Source organism: Thunnus albacares, chromosome 7 (genome assembly GCF_914725855.1).
Source record: "Thunnus albacares chromosome 7, fThuAlb1.1, whole genome shotgun sequence".
NCBI lineage: Eukaryota > Metazoa > Chordata > Actinopteri > Scombriformes > Scombridae > Thunnus > Thunnus albacares.
This window is the reverse complement of record NC_058112.1, coordinates 13892518-13909680: the sequence shown is the minus strand read 5'-3', so window position 1 is coordinate 13909680 and position 17163 is coordinate 13892518. Positions and strand designations below refer to the sequence as shown.

The 17163-nt window shown below is 42.8% G+C and overlaps 1 protein-coding gene across 2 annotated transcripts in view; it reads right to left on the bottom strand.

The window, feature by feature from the left end:
* Nucleotides 1-3205: 3205 nt before the first annotated feature.
* The window catches only part of furinb (furin (paired basic amino acid cleaving enzyme) b), an 81412-nt gene continuing 67454 nt past the window's right edge, over nucleotides 3206-17163 (bottom strand). For both annotated transcript variants that reach the window (XM_044357305.1, XM_044357306.1), the window contains exons 8-16: nucleotides 14849-15021; nucleotides 10906-11118; nucleotides 9073-9173; nucleotides 7243-7346; nucleotides 6519-6636; nucleotides 6138-6317; nucleotides 5776-5903; nucleotides 4987-5115; nucleotides 3206-4020 (exon numbers count right to left, since the gene is read on the bottom strand). In XM_044357305.1, coding sequence (XP_044213240.1) covers nucleotides 3314-4020; nucleotides 4987-5115; nucleotides 5776-5903; nucleotides 6138-6317; nucleotides 6519-6636; nucleotides 7243-7346; nucleotides 9073-9173; nucleotides 10906-11118; nucleotides 14849-15021 — 1853 coding nt within the window. In that variant the 3' untranslated portion in view covers nucleotides 3206-3313. The remainder of the gene's footprint in view (nucleotides 4021-4986; nucleotides 5116-5775; nucleotides 5904-6137; nucleotides 6318-6518; nucleotides 6637-7242; nucleotides 7347-9072; nucleotides 9174-10905; nucleotides 11119-14848; nucleotides 15022-17163) is intronic.

Genomic DNA, 17163 nt, shown 5'->3' with positions numbered 1-17163 from the left:
ACTGCCCCCACTGTGTCCGTCACTTATCCGGTTATTATTCATTTTCCACAGGAGGTCTGCTGCCCTGTTGCTCTCCTCCTCTGGCCTAATGTCTGGTCTGCCATAGCTCAATACTTTCTGTTCTCTCTCTCTCTCTCTCTCTCTCACCTCCAGCTGTTCTCAAAGACCAGACTTCACTGCATCTTGAATTGCACTTTTCTCCAGTTGTCTTATTATAACCGTCATATCTTCTTTTTCCTGCTGTCTTGTTGTGTGTCTAAATGTCCCCCCCCCCCACTTTTTTTTTTTTTTTTTAAAAATGTGATTTGTTGTAGCGCTGTTTTTCATTTGTTCAGAGGTAATATATGAAGGCAAGCGAGGTCTCTTCTGTGTTTAATTCATGAAAGATGCAGAAGAAGAACCACAGAAGAGATGGGAGGTGAATAAAAATCAAGATACAAAAGTTTGTGTTTTAAAAAAAGTTTCTCCAATCAACCAATTGAATCAGTCTTTTTTAGTGTATTTTCATGCCTTTCCTCAGTCTTGCTCAGCACCAGTGGAGAGCTCGATGAATCATGTGTCTGTAGGGGGAAACATTGAGTCAGCGAGAGCAGTACAGTCCTTAGATGCTGTCAGTCTCTGATAAGTGCAAGTGATATCAGCCCTTTTAGACTGTCCAATGCTTCACTTGTCAGTGCTTGTTCTCCCACTCAGACGGCCTGTCGAGGAGACAACCTGACATTAAACTGAGCAGGGTGTTGGCGTAGGAGCTCACATTAGCAGTTTTTACTCACCCCGCTGTGAGGCTGAGGTGTTAACTGTGACAGTGCGGAGCAGGAGTTGAACATGAAAAGAAAACGGTTCATTGTTCATGCTACATTTAAAAAAAAAAAAAAAAAGATCTACAAAGAGAAAGACAGCAAGTGTGGAGGCAGGGACACCTCAGGCCTGCCAGTGATCACTGGGGAGAGGATGTTTAGTCACTTTTTGGGACCTTTTCTGGTATAAACACCGACTTTGTCAGGGCCAGTCGTCCTCATGAGGACCAAAGCCTGGTCTAATGAAGCAAAATGTCATTTCTGAGGTCCTGGTTAATGTTGGTGGTAAGGTGTGAACTGAGGTTAGATTAAGGTTAGTGTTAGGCATGGATTGGTAAGGGTTTGGTCTAGGCTGTCTACAATGAATGGAAGTCAATGTAATGTCCTAACAAAAATAGTTGTGCACACTTGTGTGTGTGAGAGGGGAGTGATGCCTGTGGAGGCACCCTGGGGATACTCAGCCTCTGCATTTTACTCCTGACTCTGCTGCATTTTTCAAGCTTTCTATGCTCCCCTGGAAGCAGAACTGACAGTCGAGTTTATCCCTGAGCATCAGACTCCGTACATAAACACGGATAATGTGTGACCTGCTGGAATAATGAGAACGGAAACTCAAGTGTCCGATTGATCCAAATGTGAAATCGGCTAAAGGGGAACTGATTTGTTGGGTGTTCTTTTAATTAATCTAGTATTTCTTGTTGCCGAAACCTACTTAGTAAGCAGTATTGTACAGAACATGACAGCTAATTAGATAAAACTGAAGGGCAGATAGAGAGAGACAATCACATGGTGGTGTCGTGGTATGTAGTGAAGGTATGAGCAGATAAAAGACTTTGAAACTCATCTGCTTTTTTCATCTCCACGAGAACACACAGGCATTACTTTCACACTTACAGTATTTATAATGCAAAGCACGAAGCATCCAAGGGGGCACTGAATTGTACAGCGACTTCTCCCGGCAGATCTAATTATGGCCCACTGAATGAATGTACCTTCACCCATGAACCCAGATACCTGACTCTGTAGATGGTGTTGGGTTGGAAAGCCGCTAATGAACAGAACTGCTACCGGCAGGCATATTGTTTTCCCGCACGCATACAAACCTTTTCCATTTATATTAATTTAAACTTTAAGCGGCCACCACATTGAAGCTTGAGAAAACTGTCTTCGAGGCTTTTTGGCAGCCGGATAGCAGCAAGAAGACAGAATGCTGGCACCCTGTTAAAGCTCAACGCCCCGGAGTGAAGTATACTTACAACAATGATATATGGCCATGAAGAAGTGATGAACCATCTGTGCTCTCGGGGTGTTTGTGTGTCAGAGGCTGAATTCAAGATGTGTGAAACCCTTTAGAAGTTTTAGAATCTGCCAGTAAAGACACAAACAGCCTATCTATGCAACAGCCAAAGTCATTTTTATTCCAGCATGAAACAGATCTCACACAATATTAACATCCATTGTCAATTAAATAAAAAAGGATATAAAACAAACATAGAAAAATGCAATACAAGATCTCTTCATTTTTTTTATTTTATTTTCTTAAATCATCCTGGCCTTTAGCTCCAAAGATTCAACTTGTGTTGTGAAAAGCCTACACTGCTAGAGATGGGAAATAAAGCGTGTATTTGTAATGTATGGCGCTCACAATAGAAGGGGAAAGAGCTTTACACCCTGATGGAGATGTTCTGGGAGAGAAGCCCCAAAATCAATATGCGCTCTGTGGGGAAAATGAAGAGAAAATGATCTTATTTCTTAGCAGCAGTAACGACGTTAGAAAAATGTTGTAAAGGTCAGCCAAGCAGCTTTGGGCTAAGTGTTTTTTTATTCATTCAAAAACAGCATTACTCCACTACAAGTCAGTAAGATTTTGTGATTGATACATCCTTTGTGTCTTATGCTGCAGTGGCAATTCCCACTGTGCTGCGTTTGAAGAAAGAACATCCTCCGTAGTTTTCTTATCAAACAGCCAGCAGGATGTTTTATTAGGCCATCCCAGTATGCTGCAGACAAAAGGTTTCTTACTATTAATGAAAAGCTTGTCAGCTTTACTCTGACTGTAATCTGCCAGGAAATCTTATGAAATATTACAATGTTAAAATGCTGCAAATAGTCTGTTTTAGGAACAAATCAGATGTACAGTATATTTGGTCAAGTAATGTGCTCTACTTGTTTGACAGATCGGAGGAAAAGTGATCAAACAGGTCATAAAATTAAAAGTGAGATAGTTGCATAACACCTTAAATTGGTGATAGTGTTGAATGCATGATAAATACATCTGGAAATATCAAACAAGATAAATTCACAAATGTAAATAAATATGTGACAGAACAAAACACTGAGTGTATTTAATGTAGTTGGATGGGGTGTTGATGGGACGGTAAGGCCTGTGTTTTTTTTTTTTCCGGAACCTGCGTGATTCTTCTTCATGTGTCGGCTCCGTACAGTCAGGTCTAAAAATCTGACGAGACCCAGGATGTCGTGGTATCAGACACCACCGCAGCAGACGCAGGCTTCAGCTAGATCGAGCTCTGCGTCTTGATAAAAGCTGTCCTCTCGCAGTGACCGTCCACTTCCTCGCTGTCTGATTCAGACTCGTAGGCGATCATGTCCTCGTCCCCCCACACAGTGGGGATCCCCTTGTAGGAAATCCGTGCCTTCCTCTCTCGTCCTTGGCCGAAGCCAAAACCAAAGCCCACCCGCACCCCCCTCGTCTCTGAATACACAGAGGGCAGTTTGGTCCTCCAGCCCAGAGAGGTGCGACCTGAGCGCATCTGCAGCAAGAGGAAGACCCCGATGAAGGCGGCCAGGATAAAGGCACAGCAGAGCACGGCCACGACGGCAGGCAGCTGAGTGGACGGAGCTACGCTGATCCCTGGAGGTTCCTCATCTTCTCCGCTGTTGTCTGCTGCGGCTGGAATCTCCCCCTCTGGCTCAGCTCTGTCACCCTGGAGTCCCCCAGCTAGAGGGGATTTGCGCTGGACCTGGTTCTGGTGCAGGCAGGAGGTGAGGACCAGGTGGCTGTGAGGCGGGCAGGACAGGCAGTCTGTAGGTCCGGTACCAGAGCAGGTGAGGCAGGCAGGGTTGCAGGGCAGGCAGGCTTGGACGGAGGACAAGTCCACCCAGTTCTCCAAGGAAAGGTTGAGGAGCTGCTGCCCTGAGGTGAAGCCAGGTGGACACAACTTGACACAACCCTGCAGGAAGAGGGAGAAGCCGGGGCTGCACTCTGGATAGGGAATGGGAGATGAAAACACGAGGGAGCTTAAGTCTCTTCCAATCCAACAAACATAATTAAAATCTACAGATACCCACATCCACACATAAAAATTATTTTATGGGTCCCATAATTTCCTAGGAAGTTTACAGGCAAAAATTACAGTGCATGTCGTTTAGGGCTCGATTTGTCCACAGATTATTTTCTCGATTAACTGACTAATTGTTTGATCTATAAAAGGTCTGCCTGCCTGTAATTTGCACACAGAAAGACAAACTTCGACATTTCTGCAGATTCATCTTACCTGCTCTGCACTGACTAAAAGATAATTACTTTGGTAAAAGAACGCTTTGTTACCAATTAGTGGAGATTGTCAGTAAATGAACACTGTGTCCGTTTTCCTAGAATGAATATATAATTTTAAATAATTATACTTATTACCAAATAACAAAGCCCTTTCCAGGAACCTTCTTGTTCCTTCACAGGAACTGAGGACCTGTAAATGAAAGCATTACTAATAATTCATGAAATGTAGATTTTGATTTTGTTTTCGAGGAGTCTGAAATAATCAAGAGGAAAGCATCTGAAAGCTCGGAAGCAGAATGCAACCTGCATCCTCATCTGCCTTTCAATGAGGGAGTCATCTTCCTCAACAGTTGTTGACAGTGCAGCAGCTCTTTGCACTGACGCAGTCTCAATCTCCCCTGCTGGTCCTCCAGACGTCCCACACTCTGATTCAAACTAATATGACATATGGTGATGTGTTTATTTATAGCGTATATAAACAGATGCACGAGTGGTTTGTAAATGGGCAATGTGAATTCATGACGTCCACCTCTCCCAAGTTGAAATAGCCGACACAGTCTGACCTAAAGCCTGCGTTGTAACAATGACTGAGCACCAATACAAATAAGCCCATTCAGCTTAAGTGGCTCCTGTTCAAAGTTTATGTGTCAGCGGAAGCTCAGATGATCTCACCGATACAGATCTGCTGGGCATCGAAGGTCTTGCAGCTGTTGTTGGACGGCCGGGGGAAGTCAGATGATGAGGGGTTGACAACGCTGGGTCCGGTACCCCACAGGATAAGGGTGAACTGACTCAACACACCTGACAGAGACAGAAGCAGACGGTGGGAAGGCGTGCATAAAATGTAGAATAGAATATCAGTTTAACACTTCTCAGAGAGGGAATTGGCAGGGAAACTTGAGAAGAAGGATATGTGGGTGGGAGGAAAGGAAACAAGTGATGTGAGTGGACCAAACACAACACTGGAAGAGGATCAACACCGGCGGAGTAAGAGACGCGTTCATATCTCATATCCCCGGCTGGTCAGAGTAAACAAAGCACAAAGGAAAGCTGCAGGACTTTACGAGTTGGCTCTTAGAGAATATGCTGCCTTTTGGCTTTTGGAAGAAAATGCAAACCATAGTTGGAGGAAAAAAAAAAAAAAAACATTCTCAAGATGCTGAAGATTTGATAATCAAAAGGCTGCCAACAACTTTCTTGCAGAGGAATCTTTCTCTACCCAGCAGCTGTAATGTTTTAATCTGGTTTTGGTTCTGAGAGCCTCTCCCCCTCGGTACCAACAAAGGCAAGTGTTACAAAGGGAACAGGATGGAGAAGAGGGAATTGAGGAGAGGCTATTTAGAGAAGCATGAAAATGAAAAAGACTTGAGGAGCAGATGAGGGGACAGTGATCACTGGCATGAATGTGGGTCTGATGTGATGTGACCAGACCGAACAATGAATAAAGACGAGTACGGTTACCATAGTCACGTCCATTAGCTGCTACGTTTTCTATTTCCAGGGTCCATTCCCCTTGAGGATCCTCATCCCATGAGTGGGTGGTCATAAAGGCCCAGTCGTTGAATCCCTCCGAGGAAAAGTCATTTGGCCTGGATGAAAAGGGGAGACAGTGTTTTTGTATGATTTTTTTTTTTCTGCTTTAGAATGCAGAACATGTATTTCAGACAGAGAGCAGAGAGTATACTTGTGGGAGTATCCGCGCACAATTAAAACTGAGGCGCACACATGCATAGTGTGTGTTTGTTTCTCTGGCAAAGAGAAAGAGAGAAATATATATGAGGGGCTCGGTTGCTGGTGTGAATAGTCTTGCTGTTTTACTGTACCTGGGGAACAGCAGGGTGGAGCGTGTGCCCAGCGGACTGATGAGATGAACGGCCAATTTTCCTCTCTGGTTGTGGGAGAGAGTGAGACGAGCCTGAACGTGTTCCAGAGAGCTGACATACTCTGGTCGTCCCCAGCAGGCATCCACGCTCTTGCTGAACACTAGCTTGTTCCCGATGTCTCTGCAGGTTTGACAAGCGGAGAGGAGAGAGTGCTTAATGTTGTGTGGCTCAAGAGATGGACACAGACTACAGCACTGTGCTACCAATCTACACAACCGTCCCAGCTCGGGCGAGAATATGACATCTATCAGACCGAGCCGGATGATAGAACAGCGAGCGCTTGTAAAACACACGCGGAGAGCTCAAGATAACCCCTCTAACCTCGGTTCTGTGAGCATGGCGTGAACACACTGGTGCTGCGGCCTCACTGTGGTCCAATTCTGGGCTAAAGCCACCATAGCACCTGCATCCAGGAGCCCATAACCGTACGAATGACTCACTGTGGGGGAAAAAAAGATGGAGGTATAAAGAGAGGATGGCAGGTTGGTGGGTGGTGAGGATGAGATAAAATCACAGAGAGACAATCCACTCTTTACAGAAATAACCATGGTGTTATATTTGTGCCTCAATCCTGAACATGCAGTCATATAGGTAATTTATTAAAAACAAAAAGGACTGCCCTTGTTTAAGTTTAGGTTAATAACTATAGCAGTATAGCAGGAGACAAATCAATCAGAAACGACCTACTCCATTTTTTTTTTTTTTTTGATTGGTTGAAATCATGGCACTGTTTTGTCAGGTTAAATGAGATTGCAGGGAGAAATGTTAGGAGAGAGCAAATGAGAGGTTATGAAAGGGTCCTTTTGTGCATTTAATAGCAAAGAAGCAAATACATTTACTGAGTACAGAATATATTTTTCGCTTGCCCAAATTAAATTACTCTGCATGACAATATTTTGCTCTAAAAATATAAATCATGTGCTTGCTAAAAATCTTTTTCTGTGCTCAAAATGTCCCGTCATTCGCTCAGGATTGAAGTGCAAATGTAACGCTGTGCAATACCATCTGTGCTTGATATGCGACTACTGATGGCAGTCGTCTCTACCTCTGCGTCCCACTCCATTAGTCTTCCAGTCTCCGGCGCTGAGGCGTCCCGGCTGTGATGTTCTCACCACCAAGTGCTGCATGTCCCTCCAGGTCAGGTTCATACTGCAGAGATACAAGGGAGGAGAACAAGTGGGACCATATTGACTTCCTGCCGCTGTACTGTAATAGCAGAAGGTGTTACTTCTTCTACATTATGAGAGCAGTCGGGTTTCGCTGACCTCGACTGTATGACAATAGAGCAGAGGAAATGTGAGGAGCTATGGGATATGGAAAAGGTCAGGAGTTTGTAGACACACCTGGAAATATGACACCGCTGAGCATTTACAGCCATACATGTATAAAATATTATACTGAGGCATAGAGGGAGTCCTGAGGGACATGTCAGTCAACCATAACAAAAGTATGGGTTCACATTATGGTTTTAATGCCGGTGTAAACTACCAGTATTAAAGGTACATCATAAGCTTTTGTGCTGAAAGGTCAGGGAACACAGTAAAACAGTGGATATAATACCGTGGAGGACTGTGTCTAGACCTCGCAGTAATGATGGTTTCTAATGAGGTCTGGGATTTTGGGATGATTCACCTTCCACAAAGTAGAAGCCTAATAAAAGTTTGTTGTTTTTTTTTTTTAAATATAGATTTATTAAGAGGCACGGTAGTTAACCATTCGCAGAAGCCTTTTGAGTCACCAACTTCTGCGCAGGTTAAGATAATAAAACCATGAATCACACAGCTCGCCGAGAGCAACACCACAGCAGTCAGAAATAGAAACAGAATTGCACTGTAGCGCGTCACCTCCGCCGCTCTCCGCATCAGCATTCACATCTCGCGTCCTCTCATGTGTTATTAATGGACAAGATCCCCCATCCACTCAATGTCACCTCAGCGAAGAGCGAAGGGGGGGTGGGGGGGGGGAGAATAATAAAATAATAAAACACCAGAAAGCCATAGCACTCTGCCTATTAAATGATTCCATCTCTGTGAATTCCAGTGTGGTCCCAGTCCGATAAACTGGCTACCCTGTTATTACTGCTGCCTGTCGGGAGGGTGTGGAGGGAGGTGTGTGTGTGTGTGTGTGTGTGTGTGTGTAGGGGTGTAGTCACTGAGAAATACTGCCTCTAGTTTGGTGTTGAAAGAGAGAAAGAGAGAGTCTACATGGTGTAAAGCTTAGTCCTGTCTGTCGCTGCCCTTCCTCTCTTCATATCAGAGGTGACGGTGCTGAGATAAACGATGTATACCTGCACTGAAACTGGCCTGTGAGGTAATACTGGATATGATTTGACACCTGTCAGCTAATCGCTACCGCGGAAACGAGGAGAATTATGCAAAATAGGGGACTGCCGGCAGATAAGAGGACTTAACATGCACGAGATATGACTAAAGATACGATCGTAATGGAACACATTAGAGCTACTGACAGAAACTTGGATTCTTTTACCTGGAGTCCTGAGTGAACGATAATAATGAGACATTCTCTAGTTTTAAATCTTCTCCACCGGCCCTACAGGTATTCAGATGTGTGTGTGGGCAGGATCTGCTGTTTTGTCTTGCTAATTAACTGATTATCAAAAGCTTAATTTGCTGAGGAAAGAATTTCTGGGCTGGGATTTAGGCCAACTCTGATTACCAGACGCAGGTGCGCAATTCCAGATACAAGTGCACGCACATACACACACACTCACTTCTCCTGCAAGCCTGCAGTGCTACATATCAAATTCAGTTTACAGTAAAATAAAAATTTTAAATTGTTTATGATGTTTTTTCTACTGTACTGACTACAAAATAGCTCTATGGTTACAGGAGGAGGCTGCGTCAATTGCACTCACTTGGCCTCCAGAGCCAGAGCGATGATCCCAGCAGCCAGTGGGGCCGAAGCGGACGTCCCTGTGTGAGAGTCTGTACACTTTTGCCTCAGGTCTGTGGTCACCTTGGAGACAGGATAAAAGAGAGGAAGTAGAGACAGTTAACATGACACATTGAGTTTCCCACTTCAGGATAAGTGAATGTCACAGCGAGAGAAGTTGAGTGTTAGACAGGGGAGGGCCTCGGACAATGGGAGCACTGCCTGCAACAGTTGGAGATGGGGGGTGGAGGGGAGGAGGAGGAGGAGGAGGAGGAGGAAAGACAGAATCAGCAGGTAGGTTCAGTCACAGGTCTGTGGATTTCTGCCAAAGGGTCACAAACAGGACAGCGAATGTCAGCCAAATCAGACCAGCCAGCTCTGGCGGTGGTGAGATGAAGTATGTTAGCACTCCAGGTATACCTCTGCTCTCGGTCTCTGCCGGTGCCAGAAAGCTAATGAGGCCTGTCTGGGTCACCAGGGGGACACGTCAGGAATGACAAGAAGCCAGAGGGCAAGGAGAGCTGTGAAGGTTAAGGACATATTCTTGGTTTGCAACTGTGCCTGACAGATTGTAGAGCTAATGACCGTTATCTGTGGAAAGATGTCTTCGCGTCATAGGAGTAAACAAAGGGAGGGCACAAGCCAACTGTTAGATCACAAGTGGAAACAAGAATATCAAACACTAAAGTTGTATTGTTTTCACCTATTATGTTTTTACTTTTGCAAACATATTTGACTAAGCAGTTAGTTAGTTAAGCTCTGAACAATTTGAACATGTCAACAAAACACTTGAACACCATGTATCTACTAAAAACTGCATTCTGACTTTTGCAATTTTAAGAAAATACAGAGGTTTGATTTTCAATTGTACTGTCATTATGATATTGTGTTGAGCACAATGCCTCAAGGGCCAATCAGTGAACAATGCATTTTTTTTTGCCACATTGTAATAATCTGTTTATTTTGTTCATCCTAGGTGTGAAAACCAGAGAAGGTGAATAACAACAAAGGGTGCAGAAAAGGCCGTCATGCTTAGTTACCAGTGCTGGAAACAAAATGTGTTTTTCTCTGGCTCTAGCTGCAAAAATCTATACTCTCAAGAGAGGATGGGAGACCAAATATGTCCACTGAATGAGCTACTTGTGAGTCTACATTGCATTTATTTGAAAGCCTGGTTTGCTTGGCATTTGAAAGTCTAAACACAAATCTACCGAACGCAAAAATACCAATTTTTGAAGGAAAGAAAATAGAATGGAAAGAATCCAGTGATACGACAAATGACAGTTTCTGACTGCTAAAGCAACAATACAAAGCGACTGCTGCGGTACATTTTAAATTGACTTCAATTTCACCCATTTGATGAGTTGTGTTTGCTTGCCTGCAGCGTGCCTCTGGTGTATTTTAGAGGGAATAGCAGATTTATGGTTGTTTCATGTTATTCTTTGTCCCTGAGGCGAATCTTTCTTCAGCTGACAAGCAGCTTGAAGGAAGCATGTGGCATTTCTCAGTGTTTGTCAGTTTTGCTCACTGTATGTTACACGTCGAGCACTCTGATTCTGACAGTTAGATGCATATTTTGGATTTTGAAAGAGGCAAGATTCATGTGTGTGTACACTTGAAAAGGGTTCATTTTGGATGTAGCGGCATCGACTTTCGGCTGACTGATTGCTGATGCAACGTATGAGATGTACAGTTATTTTTGCAATCTTGACATTTACAGTGTGTGTATTGTTTGAGGTATGAAAACAATCCTACACACAGTCTGAAGTATTCAAAGTATGTGAAAAAGAAAGAGTGTGTGTGTGTGTACACCCACTATCTGTTTCTCCCCCGGGTTTCCGGAGCTGAAGGTGGTAGCGAGGGTGGAGGAGCAGGGCTCGCTGTACCAGGGTACGTTGCCGGACTGCGTGGTGCTGCTGATGGACAGGGTGTAAATGCTGTTGGTGTAGCCATCACAGTTACAGCTGTCCTGCTCCCTGCCACCATTTCCTGAGGCCCACACGAAAATGGAGCCTAGTCCGCTGCGTCCCTGTAGTGAAAGGACACACATACGATCGCACACTTGTAATCCACAGACATTTACAGGATAGGTTAAGAGAGACAGACAGAGAAAGAGAGAGAGACTAATAAGAGCTGGTTGAAGTGTGAAAAACTGCTTTTGACAAAGATGTGCCTCTCACTGCTTAAATGCCTTGTCACTTTCATACTTTCCTTCAGAAAAATTGAACTGCTGCACAATTCTTATTAATACAGAAGACAGAAGAAATGTAATTATAAAATCTACTCGAGCATAAAACAATTTAAGGGCCTGATAAATGACAACGTGATATTTGGCAGTGAGATTGTATTGCTCCAATCTCCTAAAACACATACAGTATGTGACACATACATTTAATCCCATTGGGTTGGCACCGCCAATATGAGGCTAACAATTTTGGGGGCTGGTGGGAGGGGGTGGGGGGTGGGGGGGGGGGGAGTTATGACTCAGATTAAAATTTGACTTAACATTTAAGTAAAGTAATAAACTGTGTCATTTGTTGGCTCAGGAGAATTTCTAAGATTAGATCATTCCTTTCGTTCCAAGGCACACAAACCCTTTTTCTTTATTGGCTGGTTTGCCCCAGAAATCGATGGACCGCCTTAAGCTTGTACGAACAGAACTCATAAGTTGTAGAAAATGTGTGCAAATTTTCTCAATTTGGCCTCCTTGCACTACTTATCTATGACCTTTACAATAGATTTTTGAGTTCCACTGTTTTGAGGGCACTGTTTGGTCTGGCCACTTCCTATAATATTTACCTTCTTTCTCTCAATATGTAGCTGATATTACCCTGAGCTCTGCTGAACAGTTGCTGCTGACAGTCCCCGGAGTCCCGGCTAGAGATGGAGACAGAGGGCAGCAGGGCATCTGCTGTCAGGGCTCCACAGCTCTGGACTAGCCTCTGGGCAGAGAGCAACCTTACTGTCCTTTTGTTAAAGTTTTACTTTTAATTATGGCCCGAGCACAAAGTGCCAGCAATCTACTGTTTTTTTTAGAGACTGTTATTATTCTCCGATGTTCAACATCTCTGGATATTCATGAAATTCAGTGAGTTCACTGCTCTCATCATTCTGGACACAATACATATTTTTATATACTGACAGGAAATCAGCCATTTTGGATTTTGTGCGTCAGTTCTCATTTTTAGGAACACGTGTTTGAGGCCATGTTGTTTTTGTGCTAGTTTATTATTATTTTTCCTCAGAAATGTTTGAGCAAATTCCTGCCAGTTGGTAAATGGTAAAGACATGAGTTTTTGCCAATTGATTGGAAGTTGTCTGCAAGTGCAGCCCAAGAGATATGACCCCAATCGGCCAGATGATGGCGCTATAACAATGAACTTTACGTTTTGGCCTATAACCTTTGAACCGTTAGTCTGACAAGCTAAATTCTCTGTTTTCTGGATTCTGTGGGTCCAGACAAATCTATCCATGTAAGCCACACCCATTTGTAGATTTAGACAGATTTTTCGCCATTTTGAATTTTTTGTAAAATTTTTGACATCTAAACCGTAGATCTGACTGCTACCTAATTATCTGTGGATCATTATTGGACCAAACTTATCAAAATTTGCATAAAGTTTGTTGACATCTTATCTTTTTTTCGAGATATTGACCAATGATCTTAAAAAGGGTGTGGACCAAAGTCAACAACTGTTTGGCCAATCATCACAAAAAGTGCAGGATATGTCCACATAAGTACCTGAAACATCACACCCTGAAAGTTTCATTCAAATCGACTACTAGAGGATGCTACAGATGCAAAAAAATGGGCGTGGCATCACACAAATCAGACTATATATCAGAAATTGTTTGTCCAATCATTACAAAACTTGAAGGATATGTTTCATAACAATGTTGAACCACGTGTGTAAAACTATTTTGAAATCTCTCAATAGGGGGCATCACCAGTTTCAAACACATGCATGTGCCTGCTGCCAATTGACAGTTTTTCCAAACATCACCAGACTTGGTGGATATTTTTTAATGAAGCTGTTGAAGCTTTCAACTTCTAACTGTCTGTGTTGGCTTGAACCCCGGAATCTCCACTTGCGGCTATATTTTTCTATTTGTCTTTGGTCTGTTTTTCAGTGTTTTTCTCACAACTAACTTTTATTTTCAGTATTATTAGGACCCTGTCACTCAAAAGTTGATTAAAGAAAGCAAAATTTCCCATCAATGCGTGAAAGCAGAAACACAGACAGACACTGTGTCTTCAGAATAAAACTTTTTACTTGCTTCTTCTACCTACAGTTTGAGCCGAGTGGGTGGATAACATATTCATTTTTGGAGAACAAAACAAGAAATACAGAACATATGGAGAAGAAAAGAGATAAAAGAAAGTGGAGGGACCTCTCTTACATTCCACATACAGATAGCAGCGATGAAACAGTTGATGGCAAGCAAGAAATTAATAAGGTGAGAGGAAACACATGTTTAACATTCCTTCCTTCCTCTCAGTCACCCACAGATACATACAACCACATGAAAAGCAGAAAAAAAAAAACTTGCTGTTTTCAGTCAGTGTTTGATGAGGAGAGACTGAAGGAATGTCTTGCTACTTCTTTTGTTAAAGATTGTGATTGCCTGTCTTGTTCTGTTCTCTGCCGGGCCTGGCTGTTTTTTTTTTAAAAACAACAACAACCCAAAAAAAAAACTGTCACATCACCAGTTGTCAGGACTGTGACGCCAAATGTGAAGATATTGGAATCTTTGCTTCCTTATCACTGTTGTTGCAACGCTGTTTTCTCTGGCATGGTTAATCAGAGACATTATAAGCTCCTAAGAGTACAAAGGGACCTCAATTTGACCCAAACACAAACTTCAAGTGGGCTTGTTCAGAGCGCTATTAAAATGATTATCCAGTGAATTACCTTAATAGATTCCTACTTCTCCATCTCACAAATTTGCTTTCTTTAGAATCTAGGGGGGAAAAAAAGTGCCTCTACTGTAGTGTTTGTATGATGCTGTCTGAATTGTACTGTATCCAAACACAAGTCTTGCAGCTGTAATAAATACTCCTAAACCTTCCAGCCCAATTTATGACCTGACGCTGCCTTTGCTGCAGGTTACAGAGGCCAGATGATAACACTTCAGTGCCAGGGGTTATCTCGCTGCCAGGAGAACACACGCTGTACCAGAAAGGTCCTGTTGTGCTGCTGTCAGGCAATTTTCCTTCCCTAACACACCGTGATGTGTGGAGCATTTCACATTTAGGACGTGATATATGAATCACTCTTTTCCACAAGGGATTTGTAGTTTCATTCATTTATACGCCAATTACTGCGGCCTTTGAATCTAACTATTGTTCTACATCAGTGACTGCTGCTCTATTTCTACTTTCTTCCATCTTACATTTATCATTTCGCTGTGCTTTTGATGTAGCATGCTAACACGTGAGAAATGATGACATTAGCTTTAGATAATATGTCTTACTCTTTATTCTATCCGACACTTAAGGACTAATCAGAAGGCAGTTAACAAACTCAACTTGACTTCGTACATTTTGGACAGATATCCTCCATCAAAAATTGATATAGTATGATTGTATTTGTGGAAAACTTAATGTAATAATTCATATAACAGGAAGGCTTATATGTTACTGAACAACAAACATTCAAACATGAGGCTTACAGAACAGCTGTGAGTTTGACAGTGATGTTTGAAGAAACCGGGAAGATATTATTAGACTTAAAGTCCAAGCTGATGCTCTGACTGACCTTGGTGATTCCCTGGAGGAAAGCCTCCTTGGCCAGCTTGGCAGGGCCGTCCAGCGACTTGCCGTCGTCTTCTGGGCCCCAGCTGGCGCTATAAATGTGGATGTGCTGAGGGTTGAGGCTGAGAGAGTGGGCCTCCACCACGTCTGTCACCTCCCCATCCAACATACGAACTCCTGTAAAATGCAGCACAGATTAGGATAAAGAACTAGAGATGTGAGAAGTGGTGGAGAGAATGACAGATGGTTAAGAGATAGCAAGCGTATGAATTTTAGCTTCAGATAGGAGGAGAGACGTCAAAACCTGGGGGGGAAAAACTCAGCACGAGATGACAAGTAGAAAAAACTTGTCATAAAAAGACAGAGAAATCAATCGGACCACAAATTCCCATTTTATCTTCTGCCACGAAAACAAAAAAACACAACAAAAACATGAGAAACAAAAGACTTCACAGGAAAAACCAAAGACTTCACAGAGTTTCATTTTTTAATGAGTAACCATACAAAGCTTCACCCACAGATACTGCTCCAACGGATACTACACTATTTTACCCTAACATAAACATAAAATCCAGCTGGTTCTTAAATTAAGCAACCCTGTCGCCTGACTCCAACAACCACACAGAACGGACAGTAGACAAATCTAACAGACTGCGGAAAAGAGGAAAGGCACACACACACACACACATATAAACACACACGTACATATAAATGAGCTGAGAGTTTACAGAGCCTTCGACAGACTGCTGTGTCCACAGGGTAGCACCAAATGTCACCTTTCATCATACCTGAACGCAACCCTGTCTGCGCCTTTGAAGTGAGCAGCCTCAGATCAGTCCTCTGAACATTAATGGCTGTAGAGAGGCATGAAATGAACCACTCTCAAATAAGGTCCATTACTGGGAGAGGACCCCGGGACCTCAGAGGCAACACTATGACTGACGACGTCCACATTAAGACTTCAATAATCCATTCTAGATAACCCGCCTGGCCCTGCAGGCGCAAACACATGCCAGTAGGGATGTAGCCAAAGCAGTAATTACTCTGTTGGCGTGGGGATTGAGCGTAACACAAGTCTGAATACTGAGTAGCCTGAAAAAAAAAAACTAGGCTAAATATACAACACAAAGCAGAACTCATGCAAAAAGCACTCGTACGGACAGATTCGTTCTTAAAATGCACGTACGACTGATTTAAAAACATTCATGGCATTCATCAGTTTTCTTGTACTTACAATTTTCTCTTAGGTACGAACGAAATTTAGTTTTCCAGACATGTCGTGCATGTCATGAATAGATCATCTCTGCCTTTCTTCACTGGGGAGAAACTCTTGCTTGACTTACAATTTTAATGTCCTAATCTGAATTAATTTCGAATTTAAATATGATAACGAAATTAATAAAAAATTTAATACATAAGTGAAACAAACTTAATGCAAAATTCTGTTTACCATATTTTCATCATGATGGTTGCCAACTTTTATGATTTTTATGCTCATATTTTTGATGCAGCAACCTCACTATTTCAGTTTCTAAGGATTTTTCCTCGCTCCAACAGCTTCCTCTGTGTCTCTCTGCAGGTCTCTGTCCAGTGTTATGTTGTGTTGCAGCTGACAGTGTAACATCACCTGTAGACTATAATATTCTCTGATATCTCTGTGACTGTCACATCCCACCGCCTCCCTTCATGGAGAGCTTTTATTTAGAAAGATGTTTTTTAGCCTCTAACTTAATGTCAAAGCATTCCCTCTTCATTTCTGTCACAGTGTAGAGCTGCTCTGATGTCAAGTTAGCTGGATTTATATTTGATAATTGTTTCGGGTCTCCTCCTGTCACTCCTAAATATCCTATGTGTTTATCTTCTGATTTCTGAAAGCAGGACTTGAAGCTGCGCAGATTTTTTTTTTACTCTTTGGGAACTTTTTGTGAATGAAACCCACCCACAAACGGAGCGCAACACGCAGCCTTGTATAGCAATTTTAGGGGTGTGCACGTCCTCGTGAACAGGTGGCGTTCATCAGGCTGAAACAAGTGGTTTACAAGTTTGTTGACTCCCATGTAGGATTTCTTATTTTCCTCTTATTGCTTTTGTGCAAGAACAAATATAAGAGAAAAATAAGAAAACATTCATGCTTGAGGCCCATTGTTTGCTTGGTGATCATTATGTGCAGGCTGTTGTATTAAAGCAGTAATCATAATCACTGTTGTAACAATTCTCATCAACTTCCTGCGGCTCGACGATTCCTTATTAAGACGCTGCTGTGTGAGTTCCCTGCAGCTTCAGTAAGTCGGAGGTAGCAGGTAGAAATGCGACGATGTG